We start from the raw sequence: 13,977 nt of genomic DNA, 5'->3' as shown, positions 1-13,977 counted from the left end.
GAGTTGGTGATGGACAGGGAGGCCTGGCGTGCTGCGTTTCATGGGGTCGCAGAGTCAGACATGACTGAGTGACTGAACTGAACTGAAAGTGTGAATTCATTCAAGATAAAGCAAAATATAAAAATCTCCATATTATATTTTATTTAATCAATTATGACAAGCAAATAAGACTTAGAGAAATTTGGTTATACCGAGATCTTATCATAGTAGTATTTCCTTTTGGATTCTACCTGAAGTATTCACAGCAAGTGGAAATAGTATTATTATAATTATACACAGCATTATTTAGTATAATTAAATATCAGATCTTATTTTTTTAACTTTCACCTTTTTCCCAGAAAACCAAGGCTGTGCCTGTAATACAAGTGGACTTTCTCCATTTAGCCTGGTACTTTCAACTGAATATAATGTGGTCCAATAGAGATATCCACCAACTGAGTCCACCACCATATCATTTACCAGCAACTTCACGTGAGTCACAATGTCTGTGTGTCCTGTCAACACAGACTGCCTTTGAATCTATAAAACAATCATAACTCAGTTAGTGATTTTCAAATGGCATCATTATTTCTGGATAGTTTATTGCAATTGTTAGTAAATTACTGCATTCATCCACTCATTTCTCCAGCCATAAATATTTACTGGCATTCTATGCTGTGTCCTGTGCCTAACTTCAGGAATGTAATTACAAGGAAGCTTACTCCTTTTCATGTCTCTGAAGAGAAAGGAGATACACTTATTTTGAGTTAATACTTGTTCTCCCTAATCATATACCTAGACAATCAACACATAATCAAAACATAAGAATGTATTTGATTAGACTCCCAAAGATGTATACTCCAAATAGTGATGTCTCTCCTTGCTCCTCTCTGTCTGTTTAATCTCCCTAATATTAATTACTGTCATTATTGAGTACCTATTATATGCCAGGCACTGTACTTCTTTTTTATCTTTAAAATGTTAGTTATTATAACCCTCACATTAAGCCTGTAAAGAATTTCCATTTCCTACTTTTTCACAAGTAAACTGGGTTCAAAGAGGTGAAGTGATTTTTCGAGAAGTTAAATCATTTTATAAGAAACAGAGCAAATACTTGAAACCAGTTTTTGTACTACTCTTCCACTTCCTCCTTCAAAACTATTTTCAAACTAATCCATTTTCAGAAGCATTCTCTGATTAACCCCACTCAGCTCCATTCTGCCTACAAGTCATTGGCATTTATGGATTCAGACTATACCATATTACTTTGCTTCTAAATACAATGCTCTGTCCTTGGGGAAGGAAATGGCAACCCACTCTAGTATGCTTGCATGGAAAATCCCATGGACAGAGGAGCCTGGTGGGTTGCAGTCTATGGAGTCACAAAGAGTCAACAGTGTTGTTACTGTATGCTTCTTCTAATGATTCATGATGTTTTCTTTTTTGGCACTGGTCTTGGTTGTGGCATGTGGGATCTAGTTTCCTGACCAGGAATCAAACCCAGGCCCCCCAGGAATTGGGAATGTGGAGTGTTAGCCACTGGACCACCAAGGAAGTCCCCATGAATTTATTTTTATGTCATGAAAAGAGCAGGAGCAAGTGGTGATGGTTGCACAGCACAAAACATACTAAAAACCACTGCATTTTATATAATCAAAGGGTGAGTTTTATGGTACATAAATTATATCTCAACAAAGCTGATATTTTTTTTTCAAGGTCAGAGACATGAGTGCTATTTTCCTCATATTCTCTACTATGCCTATTTTCAAGGCTCTAAACATACTGGTAACAGATAATGAATAAATAAACAAACAGACATGTGCCCTCCTGATTAGAAAATGAGTTTTGTGCCATAAAACCAAAATGACTTTTTCGTGTCATAAAACTGAAACAGTTTTTTTCTTGATCTATTAGACCATTGATCTCATCATCAACCATTCTTTTCTTCAGCGTGCACAACGCACAGGATGCCTTCATCTTGCCCCCAAATCTCACGCTGTCTGACCTCCTCAGTGGCCCTGAGCCTGACACTGATGGACTGCATCAACCTAGCTCCCTGCTCCCTGGCTTCCAGGGAGGTTCAGCCAATGGACGCAGTGGCAGAAGATCAGAGGGCAGAAGAAAAGAGGGCTGGAGGTACATATGTACTATCATATCACTCCTTGCTGGACTATACCTTTTGACAGTGGCTGGTTTTCATGTCGGCAACTCTGCTAAAGCTACAGCCCTCGCCATTCCTTCCTGGCTTTCCCTTGTCTTTTATGCCTAGAGGCAGTAATACCCTCCCACACTTGCTAGCCCAGAGGATGCTTCACCATCCTATGCTCATTTTCCTTAGCCCCGACCATACTGTTGAAAATAGTCCCCTCACTTAGTTTCTTTTCATTATGCCTTTGGGGTGTGCCATCTTCCCCAGGACACTACTCCACCGGTGAACATTTTAATATATTTATTTCAAGATATTACTGAAAATATATGACTAATCAAATACTGATATAGAATTTCCTTTCTACATAAATATTTTAATTAAAAGGTGAGTAAGCTTAGAGACAAATATTAAGTAAATAATAACATGGGTGAAACACAAGTATGAAAAAAAATCATGAAAATGACATTCCAGGCACTGAAGTGGGTAGGCATTGTTTGAGAACATGGAGGATGTCAGGCTTTAACTTACCACATAGGTCTTTCCAGCCCAGTAGAGAAAGTGACCCAGCCACTCAAAAGCTAAAGCCCCTGCTCCTGCAATGTTGGGTATGTGATAATTCTCTGAGATGTCTGTCCCATTCAGCAGCCATACATAAACATCACCTTTCATGTCGCTGTAGTAGAGGCTGTTGTTATACCAATCCATGTCTCAAAACAAAGTGAATTGGTAGCAGTTATTTTTTCATGTATGCCAGTGTAAACATAGCACGTCAGCAAATCACACATGCACCTCAACAATAACAGAGATATTCACTAGAGCTTCAGAGATGTGTCAAGAATGTTTCAATAATATTATTCTAAAATCTTAAGCCCTGGAACTAGACACAGGAACTATTATTCATTGAGTATCTCCTCTTTGCCAACATTGTCCTGGGCACTTTTATATATCTCACTCAACTCTTAAAGCTCTAAAGTAGAAATCACTTCCATTTTTTGACATGGAAAACCGAAGACTAAGTGAAATTATCTATTTTGCCCGAGGTCTCACAGAAGAAAAGAGGAGGAACCCAGACTTGAGCCAACTTCAAAGTATCATTCTTTCCATTAGTACCATACCACCTCCTAAGTCCAACTCATTTTGGTCAGAAGTGCTATGGTAATTTTTAATGACCAAATAAAGAAATCAAATAATTAGGTAATTACGGAAGATGCCATTAAGTAACAAATGGGTAGTTTTGCCTTAGGCATTTATTACATAATCTTCTTTGCCATGAAATTCTTTCTTATGCTTTATTTAGAACTTCACATAGCTGTTCTGTGCTCCCATCTTATAGCAAACTCATAACAAATTACTTAACTATAGCTATCTTCATGGAACCAGATAGTCTGTTACTTTGAGATGACATTGAGAGATTAAAATACACGAGAAGTATATCAAAGCCTTCTTGAAATGGGCATACATCATTAAATAACCTCACATTTGGTGGAGTAATAAATGGCCCTCATCCTTGAGAACAGACATTTTCTTCATCATGTCACTGGCAGTATAATTCAGTTAATATTTTTTCCTTTCATTATTGACCTAATATTAAAACACTCAATTCTTCTGATTGGTCGAATATCTCAGCAAGTCTAACAAGTAGAAACCTGCCATCCAAGTGTACAGGGAACTTGGTGTTTACCTGACACATTTCCTATATCAGAGGATAGGAATTCTCCTGGGCCAAAGCTATTTAATGGCTTACTCCAAAGTCCATCTTCTTTCACAGCCATGATAAATGGTGGTTCTGCAGCTGTTTGGTTTAAAAAAATTGAAAGAAATATCACAGAAAACATGCATTTTTAGGTACACATCTTGTTTGTTAGATTTCTTTTATAAAGTAAATCAGCATTTTGAAAAATACACTGGAAGTATATGAATAATTGTATCTGCTTAAAAGAATATGCTATCATATTAAACACACTTTGATTTTTATGTAAATATTTGTAATTGAATGTGAAGAGAAATGTGTATTGATGCTGCCACTATAGCAATGTCACATCATGGCAAATTTTTCTGTTGTTTTGCTTTAGCTATTGGTGATATTCAGAAGCAACAGTAGTATAAATGGGTCAGTTCTTTCCATTTTCTTTCAACCAACAGGACAGAATTAAACATAATTCATAGCCTCTCAACTTCTCTCGTCGAGACTTTCAGCATCCAAGCAGTGCTACAGCTTAATAAGCCATGAGAAAAGAGAAAACCACGAAGAAGAAGAAAATTATATTATTTGTTCAAAAACATCTTGGACAGTATAAAATAGAACGTTAGAAACATTAATATCACACTATGCTTTACTTGCTTTCCTAATGTCAGAAAATAAACATGCTCAAGGGGTCAATGCACCCTCATTCTCATTTCTTTACCACATCTAAGGTGAGAAATTTTAAAGAAGACAGGGAGAAAGCCTTTTTTGTCAGAATTACTCCCTAAATCAAGAGCATTCTCTCACCTGGTACCAGAGTAGTTCCCACTGAGGGCTCTGACCAAGGGCCTGGCCCCTTGGGAGAACTTGCTCTCACAGAAACCTCATATTTTGTAGCACTCTGAAGGTCATGTACGTTAAGGATGGTCCCACTTATATTAGAGAACACGTGAGTGGTTTCAGGAAGGTCTTGAGTTGATACTTTCACCTCATAAGTCCAGTCCTGCCAGGCAGAAGGACCTATGCGGAAGAGTTAAACAATATTACTGACTAGGATGACATCAGCAAGGGCAAACAAAGGATTGTCCGTAAACTTATGTACAGCTTCACCTTGAGTGGAAGGATAATTGGGCCTGTTGCCCCTTAATCACCAGGGTTAATGATGACATGATTAGGACAGTGGCCATTCTGCTCACTTATTTTGTCTCATCAAAGGAGACATCTTGCCAACAAACGGGAGGCCACTGTTCCCCTCTCTGTGCGGTGTGACTGGCTACAAAGAACTATCAGAAGGGTGTACTATACAAGCTCCTAATGAACAAACACTTAATGATGAATCTCTAATATTATTCCAGTGTCAGCAGACTATCACTCTCCGAGAAGTCCAAAAAATAAAAATTAAAAACTTTTGCTGATTCATTTTCAGCCATCTTTTGAGATATACAACAAACAGGCATAATTAACTTGGTCTTAAAGTAAAAGTAGCCAATGTTTCCTAGGGGACCAGAGGTTGGCAAAATGCAGCCCATAGGCCAAATCTGGCCCACTGCCTGTTTTTATAAATAAAGTTGTAATGGAACACAGTCACAGTGACTTATTTACATATTATCTATGGCTGCTTACATACCACAAAGACAGAGTTGAGTATCTATCCCAGAAACTGTATGACCCACAAAACTGAAAATATTTATTATCTGGTCCTTCTTTTGTTAAAAGAAAAAGAAATTGCCAACTGCTATGCTAAATACTGTTCTGGGTTCTGCCTATGCATCTTAATTCCGTCTATATGACAATCCCTTAGAAGGATATAATTGATATTTTTATTTCCAGTAGTGGAAACATGCATGAAGTGGTTAAGTAACTTGCCCAGGTCATTCTGCTAATAATTGATGAGACTAGCCTTTGAATCCGTGCAGGCTGTCTCTAGAGCCCACCTGCATACCCACCACACATGCTGCCTCTCCAGAGATGAAAATTCCAGTCCCGAGAGTTTTAGGCTCAAATTCATGCAAGGTCTCCCTGGATACAAAATCTCAACCCAAGTGTTCCATCCTCCTGGCTAATGCATTCCCTCCAACTAGAATGTCAGTGCCTGGCTCCAAGGAGACACTCAATAAGTGTTCCAACCCTTTTGTTGGGATGTAGATGATGAAATATAGAAATTTTCTTAATTTATCAAAATTGATAAATATAGAACAAACGTTATAACACTATGTGTATGTGTGTGGGGGGAGAGAGAGACAGAGAGAGAGCTAAGGAGGGCTTTGGGTTAATGGCTAAATAATCACAGAAGGGCTCTCAAAGTTGAGTTGCCATGCCAAGCCTATTAAGTCTTCCTCTCCTTCTGACAAGGCCAGCCTCCAGGCGGGACAGGGAACTCACTGGCTCCGATGGCGAGAGTGGGGGGCTTCCACTGAACCAGGGCCTGGTGGGAGCCAAACAGCACGGAGACCTGCTGTGGGCGGCCCGGCAGCGGGTGTGGCTGGGTGTATGAGCCAAAGATGACCAAGTTGCCAAAGCCAAATTCTTCTATGTGACTCAGGTCACATCCCACGATGAATTCATTAAAAGACAGCGAATCCTGTTGGAAAACGGCCTTGCCATCTGTGACCAAGAAGTCGTTGTTTTCACAAGCGAAGCTCTTCACATTAGTAAAGGGGACATGAGGTAGGACGATGTGGGATGCGGAGCCGTCCAGAAAGGTTGACATGAAGACTTGGGCGGTGTCGTTGAAGTAAATGATTCGCTTGGACTGGGGCTTGATTGCAAAGTCCTTTAACGTGCCACTCTGCACAATATGCATCGCTTCTGAGACCCCACCGGAGGGCACAGGAAGGTCGACTCTATAAATGCCGTCTCTCAGGAGATAAAAGACATACCTGACAGAGGGGCAAAAGAAGCCTGGTGTGAGCCGATGCAAGGGTGACGGCGGAACACCACCATTGTCTCATCCTGTTGGGCAATCAGAACCAAGTACCTCCAGAGTGGATAAGTACTGGGTTTCCCAAGATGCAAACTGATAAAGGCATTTATTAAAAACATGCTCTATTCATTTAAGTTAGAAGCTGGAATCCCGGAAAATGTCAACCCCTCTTATAAGGCTTAATCTCCTAATTATTACATGTGACTTTTTAAGGAATCAGAATTTAAGAACAACAGGGGTCTTTAAAGGTTTTCTAATGAAGTCTACTATTAAAGGAAAGCATACTATATAAAACTTACATGACTGAACCTGTCATTTATTATGAAACATTTTTCTCCAATAGACAGAAATTCTTAGTCAAAAATCTGTCAATAAATATTCTATGCATTGTGAATGACAAAATGGGAGAAAACAGAAACATTTAAGCCATTTTTAAAAACTTCATGGTATTATTTTGCAGTTGCTACCCAGCAATACCAATCCTACGTTTGTATTAGACTAAGCTTTTTGCTGACAAAGGTCTGTATGGTCATAGCTATGGTTTATCCAGTAGTATGGATGTGAGAGCTGGACCATAAAGAAGGCTGAGTGCTGAAGAATTGATGCCTTTAAATTGTGGTGTTGGAGAAGACTCTTGAGAGTCCCTTGGACTGTAAGGAGATTAAACAGGCCAACCCTATAGGACATCAACACTAAATATTCATTGGAAGAACTGGTGCTGAAGCTGCAGCTCCAATACTTTGGACACTTGATACGAAAAGCCAACTCATTGGAAAAGACCCTGCTGCTGGGGAAGATTAAGGGCAGGAGGAGAAGGGGGCAACTGAGGATGAGATGGTTGGATGGCATCACTGATTCAGTGGACTTGAGTTTGAGCAAAGTCCTGGAGACAGTGAGGGACAGGGAAGCCTGGAATGCTGCAGTTCATGGGGTCACAAAGAGTCAGATACGACTTAGTAGCCGAACAACAGTAACAAGTTTTTAAAAATATTCACAATTGAGTGAGGCAATAGAGTTAGCATTTTACAAAATCATGATGAAATACCCCACAATTGAGTAAAAACAGCTGGGAAGGACCACCCAAAATCAGCAAAAAGAAGTCAGTGGAAGAATGCTAAACCCGTCTCCTAACAGACATGATAGTCAGACCAGAAAAACAAACAGGCACTGAACTGCTCAGCAAGAGAAAATGGTGTAATGAAAAGAGGAAAGATAGGCAGGAAGGGCTTCTCATGGGGAGAGCTGAGGGGGAATAAAACTCTGAGTCATGCATAAAATCATGACAAACCCAAGATGAGAAGCCAGGTCCCTGAGTCCCAGAAAAGAGATTTTTCCCATATGCCCATAATCTACTGCAAAGGAGAAAGGAAAACCTGCTTACCTAGAAAAGTTGTGGATGAAGTTTGAAAGAAATTTCCTCTGGGCTCTATAAGAATGAAAACTTTGCCTGGATTTAATTAAATATGAAATCAGATTGGCTCATCTGGCACTAGGATATTATTAGCAAGCAAGCTTCCCCAAGATTCTTGCCAAAGGAAAAGAATTCACATTTACAAGGCTAACACTTACCCATTGTATGAATCAGCCACAATTTTTTGAGGTGCAATGTTTGAGGGAGGTGTAATTGTCTCAATGTTTGAGCAGTTCTCTAAATCACAGACACATACCTAGAGAAAATACATCAGTAGCATTAGTGTCTATAGTCAATTTGGCCAACAAATATTCCTTGAGCAACTGTTCTGTGCTTAGAATTTCACCAGTCACAGAGCACTTTTTTAAAACATAAAAAAGTCCTTAAAAGACAGTTTTATATCCTATATCCTAATGATAACCATATCCTCTTGATATCCATGAAATACAAGTACATATTTTTCATATTTGTGGACACACTCAACTACTTTTATTAATATCTTAGCTATATCTAAGCTTATGGGCCTATCTAAGCACTGAAGAATTGATTCTTTTGAACTGTGGTGTTGGAGAAGACTCTTGAGAGTCCCTTAGACTGCAAGGAGATTCAAACAGTCTATCCTAAAGTAAATCAGTCCTGAATATTCATTGGAAGGACTGATGTTGAAGCTGAAACTCCAATACTTGGGCCACCTGAGGCAAAGAGCCTCATTTGAAAAGACCTTATTTGAAAAGCCTTATTTGAAAAGACCCTGATGTTGGGAAAGATTGAAGGCGAGAGGGGAAGGGGACAACAGAGGATGAGATGGTTGGATGGCATCACCGACTCAATGGAGATGAGTTTGAGTAAACTCTGGGAGTTGGTGATGGACAAGGAAGCCTGGCGCTCTGCAGTCTATGGGGTGGCAAAGAGTCGGACACAACTGAGCAACTGAACTGAACTGAAGCTTATGGGCTTCCAGCCACAGTGACTGAGACCAGTCTCTCTTTCAAAAAAGGAAACTTGAAACACAGCATACTGTGTCCTCTCAAAGATTTGATAATACCAATATTTCAGAGTCCTACTAAAGTTATCCATGATTATTACATAATTACAAAATGCTCACAGCTGATTTTAATCAAGATTGGCAGTTGTTACCCAGTGATAATTCAGGTACCACTGTCTCATGGAAGTCAAATTATCATTAGTGAAAACTCACAGCTCTGAAAAATCACAAGAAAGATGATTTAATGGTATATCAGAACTAAGTAAAGTACTTAGTACTAGGTAAAGTCTAGACCCTCCTGTAAGACTCTATGTATGATTCATTGCTAACCCAGTATCTAAAACATAGTAAACACTCAATGATTAATTATTGAATGAAATAATTATATTTCCTTATAAATATTAATATGTCAAGATATGCATTAGATTTTTAACATCTAGTTGTTCACTTTAAATTCTCAGACTAACCAGTTCATCCATGATGAAATACATTTTCTGATAAAGCCAGTCTATGGAGATGGAAGAAATTAATCCTGAACCTCGGTAAAAAATTCTCAGGCCAGACACATCCGACACATTGGCAGCATCCTTCACCCAGATGAGAGTTCCTTCAGAGAAATAAACAACTTGCCGGTGGACATGAACTGATATTCCTGGAAAAGTGATGCACATACATGTGTTACTATGTAGCAACCAGACAAAACACTGACGCTAAAGAGAACTCGTTTATTTAATCTTTAATGAAGGTATTAAAGTTGAAGTCAACCTGGATCTTTCCTTACACATTAAGGAAACATTTTTCTCTATTACACTGACCTGTAATATTATGGTGTGTGGCATCTGACTGAAGGCAATGTGCTTCATCTACCAAATGTTTTAAAGATCTCTTTCTTAGAGAAGTTTTCCTGGATAAAAAGAGCCACTGTTCTTCTTCTTGAACTAAAACAACAACACGACTTTATAGACAGACAGACCAATCATATACATATTGACACAAAAAAGATCAATACCACCCTTAAAAACAAGGGGACTGGCACATGGAAGAACTTCGCCAGATACTCTCTGAAGATACTGGGGTATTTCAACTGTGGTATAAATCGCATTCTATGATTGGGGTGGGAAGTACTGTGTCAACCAAGTAGGATTTCTGGGTATGTGCCCCTGAATGCCCTCAAAATAACATCACATGCAGTATCACTGTTCTCAACAGCCTTGCCCAAATAGGAGCTCAGCTCATTATCCTCCACCCTGGGAATCTGACTGCTTAGTGGAGGTGGTCCAGCTCAGGCTGGAGGGGCTGGTTGCATAATATACACATATAGACAGACTTTGGTTGCCTCTGTTTTGTCTTCAATTATCTCTCCCTTTGAGGCAGGAGAAAAGCCTGTAGTACTACGTGAAATTCGAGGACTGCAGAACTATGCGTGATGTTCTATTCGACTGGAGACTGATGCATTGTGCCTTGATCAACACTTTGAGGGTAATTAATAAATGTTATGCAGTAATCACAGTAATAATGACCTTAAACCTGCTCTATATTTAACTCGTCCTTTGGATGCTTCTTGCATAACAAAAATACCTCTCCTTTCCTAGAGTCTAGTAACAGCCAAAGAAACTAAAGGTTAGTAATGGATGGCATTCAATAAATACCCACCGGCATATCTGGGGGCAGATTCAGGGAATGGGAGGTCAGGTCAGCAAACAGGGTTGCCATGAAGACAGAAAACACACTCCTAGTAGTTTGAGTTTTCGTGGGTTATTCCAAACTCTTTGAACTAACTTTCCCCCAAACATTTCTGTTGCTTCTCAGAGAGCATTTTCTTATGTTAAAATTTTGCTTACGTGGGAATCATGCAGTAAATATTTAGTCTCCCAAGGCAAACGTTAAAATGCTGAAGCTGAAAAAACAAAAAAGGTACTTGCCAAATAATAACAAAAGTTAATTTGGTAGTTTGAATATTCAGAATAGTAAAATGTAACTTATTAAGTCCAGATAGATTTGAAAACCTAAAGGAAACTGGAAGAAAAAGATATCCGATCTTTATTAAATGATGACCCATAAAGCAGAGGTGAGAGTAGGATACATGTATTCCCTAAGTATGTAAATGAAAGTCACAATCACTAGTGACTTTAACTGAAACCAAGAGTTTGCTTGGGACCATTTTTTTAATTCCTTTTTTTTTCTTTTTTAATATCAAATTTCAGTGTGAAAACTTTGGTCTAACAACTTACTCCTGTTTGTCAGATGGGACTGATTTCTCATTTAAAATGGAAACTTATCAAGCATTCACGAGACAGTGTTATTTGGGCAGACGAGTAGGGGCTCAAGGAACACTGGATAACTCAGGACCTGTAAGACCTGAATCCACCCTTCCACCCCTCAACTTCCCAGTAACAGGAGGCACACCCCCAGTCCATACCTGCTGGAGATGAAGTGGTAATACTAGATTCTGCTTCCGGCCCCTCACCAACTTCATTTACTGCTGCAATAGAAAACCTATTCCAAAAACAATTTGGAGAGATGTGTTTTACATGGCATGGTGTGAACATAGGATAAAAATAGAAGGAGCAATAACATTTCTATTTAAAGGACAAGGTGGCAATGCCCGTATCTAGTTACTTGGTGCGCTGCTCAACTCTAAAATGACCATCAATCATGTCCTTGTTTACATTCCCCACAGAATAGTTCAGGGTCACAGAGGTCAAAAACTGAACTCTGCTATCTGCATGACCCTCATTCATGATCTAATTTATGGAGGGCTTAGTAAATGCTAGAAAAGCTAACAATAATAAAATAATTCCCTTAACAGTTAATGTAAAACTATCATTAACAGAATCCTCTTTACTTTTTTCATGTTGGATTAAATGAAGAAATGATATTGATGGTGCTTATGTTGTCTTTTTTAGCTCATATTTATTAGCCCACGTTTGTATTTTTTCTCTGAATATAATAGAAATGCTTGAAAATGCTTTTGCTTAGGATGGGGTAATCTAATAAGCATACAAACTTGAGGGAAACCACAACTTCAAACCAGCAGCACAAAGTCAATGAGACTTCTCAAAATAACATTTTAAATTATTTTGTAGCCATATTTCTTAGATACTTATCATGAATGCACCTATGCTGGTCACATTCTTCACGCACCACTAAATTCTTACCTGTAGGTGGTATTTGGTAGAGTGGAGTAAAACTGGAAACTGGTTCCCTGTGTCCCCGAATCTAATTTCTGATTTTTGCTGATCAGCCTTAAGTTGTAGCCCAAAATAGGTCCACCTGGGAATCGAGGTGGAGCCCAACTGACTTCCACCGTGTCGGGACTTGAGCTTTCAATATTCCTAATGAAAGGAGCAGTTTCAGGAACTAGAAGAGATAATGGTAACACCATGAGCAGAAAATATACAGAGAAAAATGTAATAGGGTAGGGTAATAAAAGTCTTGTTTTTTGAAAACTTAGCATAAATGAAATATTTTCTTTAATAGTCACAATAAGTGGTAGGAGGTGGTAATCTATGAACCACAATTCTTGATCCCTAAACAATATCAGTTAGCTACTCTTCTAAGGGACTCTTTAAAGAAAGTGTTACTTCCTCACTTCTAATTTATGCAATAAAATTAAATGTGGAAGTATACAAATAGGATAATGCTGTAGGGGGGAAAAAAAACTGTTAAAAGTCTCCAGATACCTGACTGAGTTGAAAGATGGTATGGAACCAGGTTAGGAAGGAGAAGAGGCTCTGTAACAAAACTGAAGTCAATGATTAACATGAGTTGAAAGAAGTAAGGCCTGCGGCCTTTTCCCTCACTAGGGTCCTGTGTCCAGTCCAGTTCTAGCTAAAGATAGGGATTTAGATAAGCCTGAATTAGAACAGTCTGGTTCCCTTTTGCTGGCATCGGCTCTGCTGACCCAGACGGTACTCTCCCGCGCCCCCCCCCTCCCAGCTCTCAAGGTCCCCCAAATCCAGGAGGGGGATTTTCTGTGCCTTAGCAGCGTCCCTTCCCTCACGAAGGATGAAAAGGAGCATGCGTTTGCTAACCAAGCATTCACCCACAGACTGTAGCATCTACCCCGGTGCCAAAGAACAGAAAGGAAAACAAATGATCTAACAGCCTAGCTTCCAGCCCAGTCCCCACCTGCTTTCCATACCTCCTATGCCCTGCAACCACACCCGTTTGTTTCCTCTTTTCATGGAAAGACAGACTGGTATCGCTTCGCTCTTCAGCAGGCTCTCTCCTTCTAACAACTTTTGGCAGGTGCGCTGCATCACCCCTGTCTGCTTAGAGCGGGGACAGAGAAGACAGTGCAGCCCTCCCACCGGCTGTGTTTTAAAAAGGCCTTCAGCTGATCTCTGATGCGGTTCCTCCCCAACTCTCAGGCTGAGCTTGAGCAAACACAAATATCATGGCCTCACTCCTCGGCTCCGCGCACTAAGTGACTCAGATGAACAGGGAAGTAGGAATCATCTCCTAGCGAATCGGAATCAGGATGTCAGAAAACCTAACTCTTTAGCCCACACCCAGACAGGCATGATCTACCCCACTGCAAGTACATTCCATGCCACCTCCGTGGCAAGTTGTGAGTAGTCCAAATCTCCTAACAAAAATCGTCTCTGAAAAGCCTGGTCAGGTTAGGCAAGGTAATTATTCCACCTGATTAAGAAATTATCTTCATAAGGGCCCCAATTAAAAGGCGATAATAACCATCTAAAGTCATATGTTTCCCATAGCTGAAAGAGAAAAGGGCCACAAGGTGATGGAACACAAACTCGATAACTCTATAAGTTTTGATGTGGCTAAAAAAGTGAGACAGAATTGAAGCATGAGATGTTATCCATGGAAAGGATACCCA

General features: G+C 39.6%; 1 protein-coding gene across 14 annotated transcripts in view; it reads right to left on the bottom strand.

Annotated features, from left to right (window-relative positions):
- The window catches only part of ROS1 (ROS proto-oncogene 1, receptor tyrosine kinase), a 113,375-nt gene that overhangs the window by 71,729 nt on the left and 27,669 nt on the right, over positions 1-13,977 (bottom strand). For 13 of the 14 annotated variants that reach the window (XR_009690993.1, XR_009690992.1, XM_061132003.1 and 10 more), the window contains exons 8-17: positions 12,290-12,491; positions 11,551-11,627; positions 9,947-10,069; positions 9,599-9,783; positions 8,305-8,402; positions 6,195-6,691; positions 4,620-4,832; positions 3,810-3,920; positions 2,657-2,835; positions 328-519 (exon numbers count right to left, since the gene is read on the bottom strand). Coding sequence is in view for 12 of the 14 variants with exons in the window: in XM_061132003.1 (XP_060987986.1) it covers positions 328-519; positions 2,657-2,835; positions 3,810-3,920; positions 4,620-4,832; positions 6,195-6,691; positions 8,305-8,402; positions 9,599-9,783; positions 9,947-10,069; positions 11,551-11,627; positions 12,290-12,491 (1,877 nt within the window). In the remaining 2 variants the exon portion in view is untranslated. Of the gene's footprint in view, positions 1-327; positions 520-2,656; positions 2,836-3,809; positions 3,921-4,619; positions 4,833-6,194; positions 6,692-8,304; positions 8,403-9,598; positions 9,784-9,946; positions 10,070-11,550; positions 11,628-12,289; positions 12,492-13,275; positions 13,620-13,977 lie in introns of those variants that run through there. The other variant, XM_061132001.1, reaches the window with a different exon arrangement.

This window comes from Dama dama, chromosome 28 (assembly GCF_033118175.1).
Source record: "Dama dama isolate Ldn47 chromosome 28, ASM3311817v1, whole genome shotgun sequence".
Lineage (NCBI taxonomy): Eukaryota > Metazoa > Chordata > Mammalia > Artiodactyla > Cervidae > Dama > Dama dama.
Note: the sequence above shows the minus strand (reverse complement) of the source record. Positions and strands in the feature narration are given on the sequence as shown.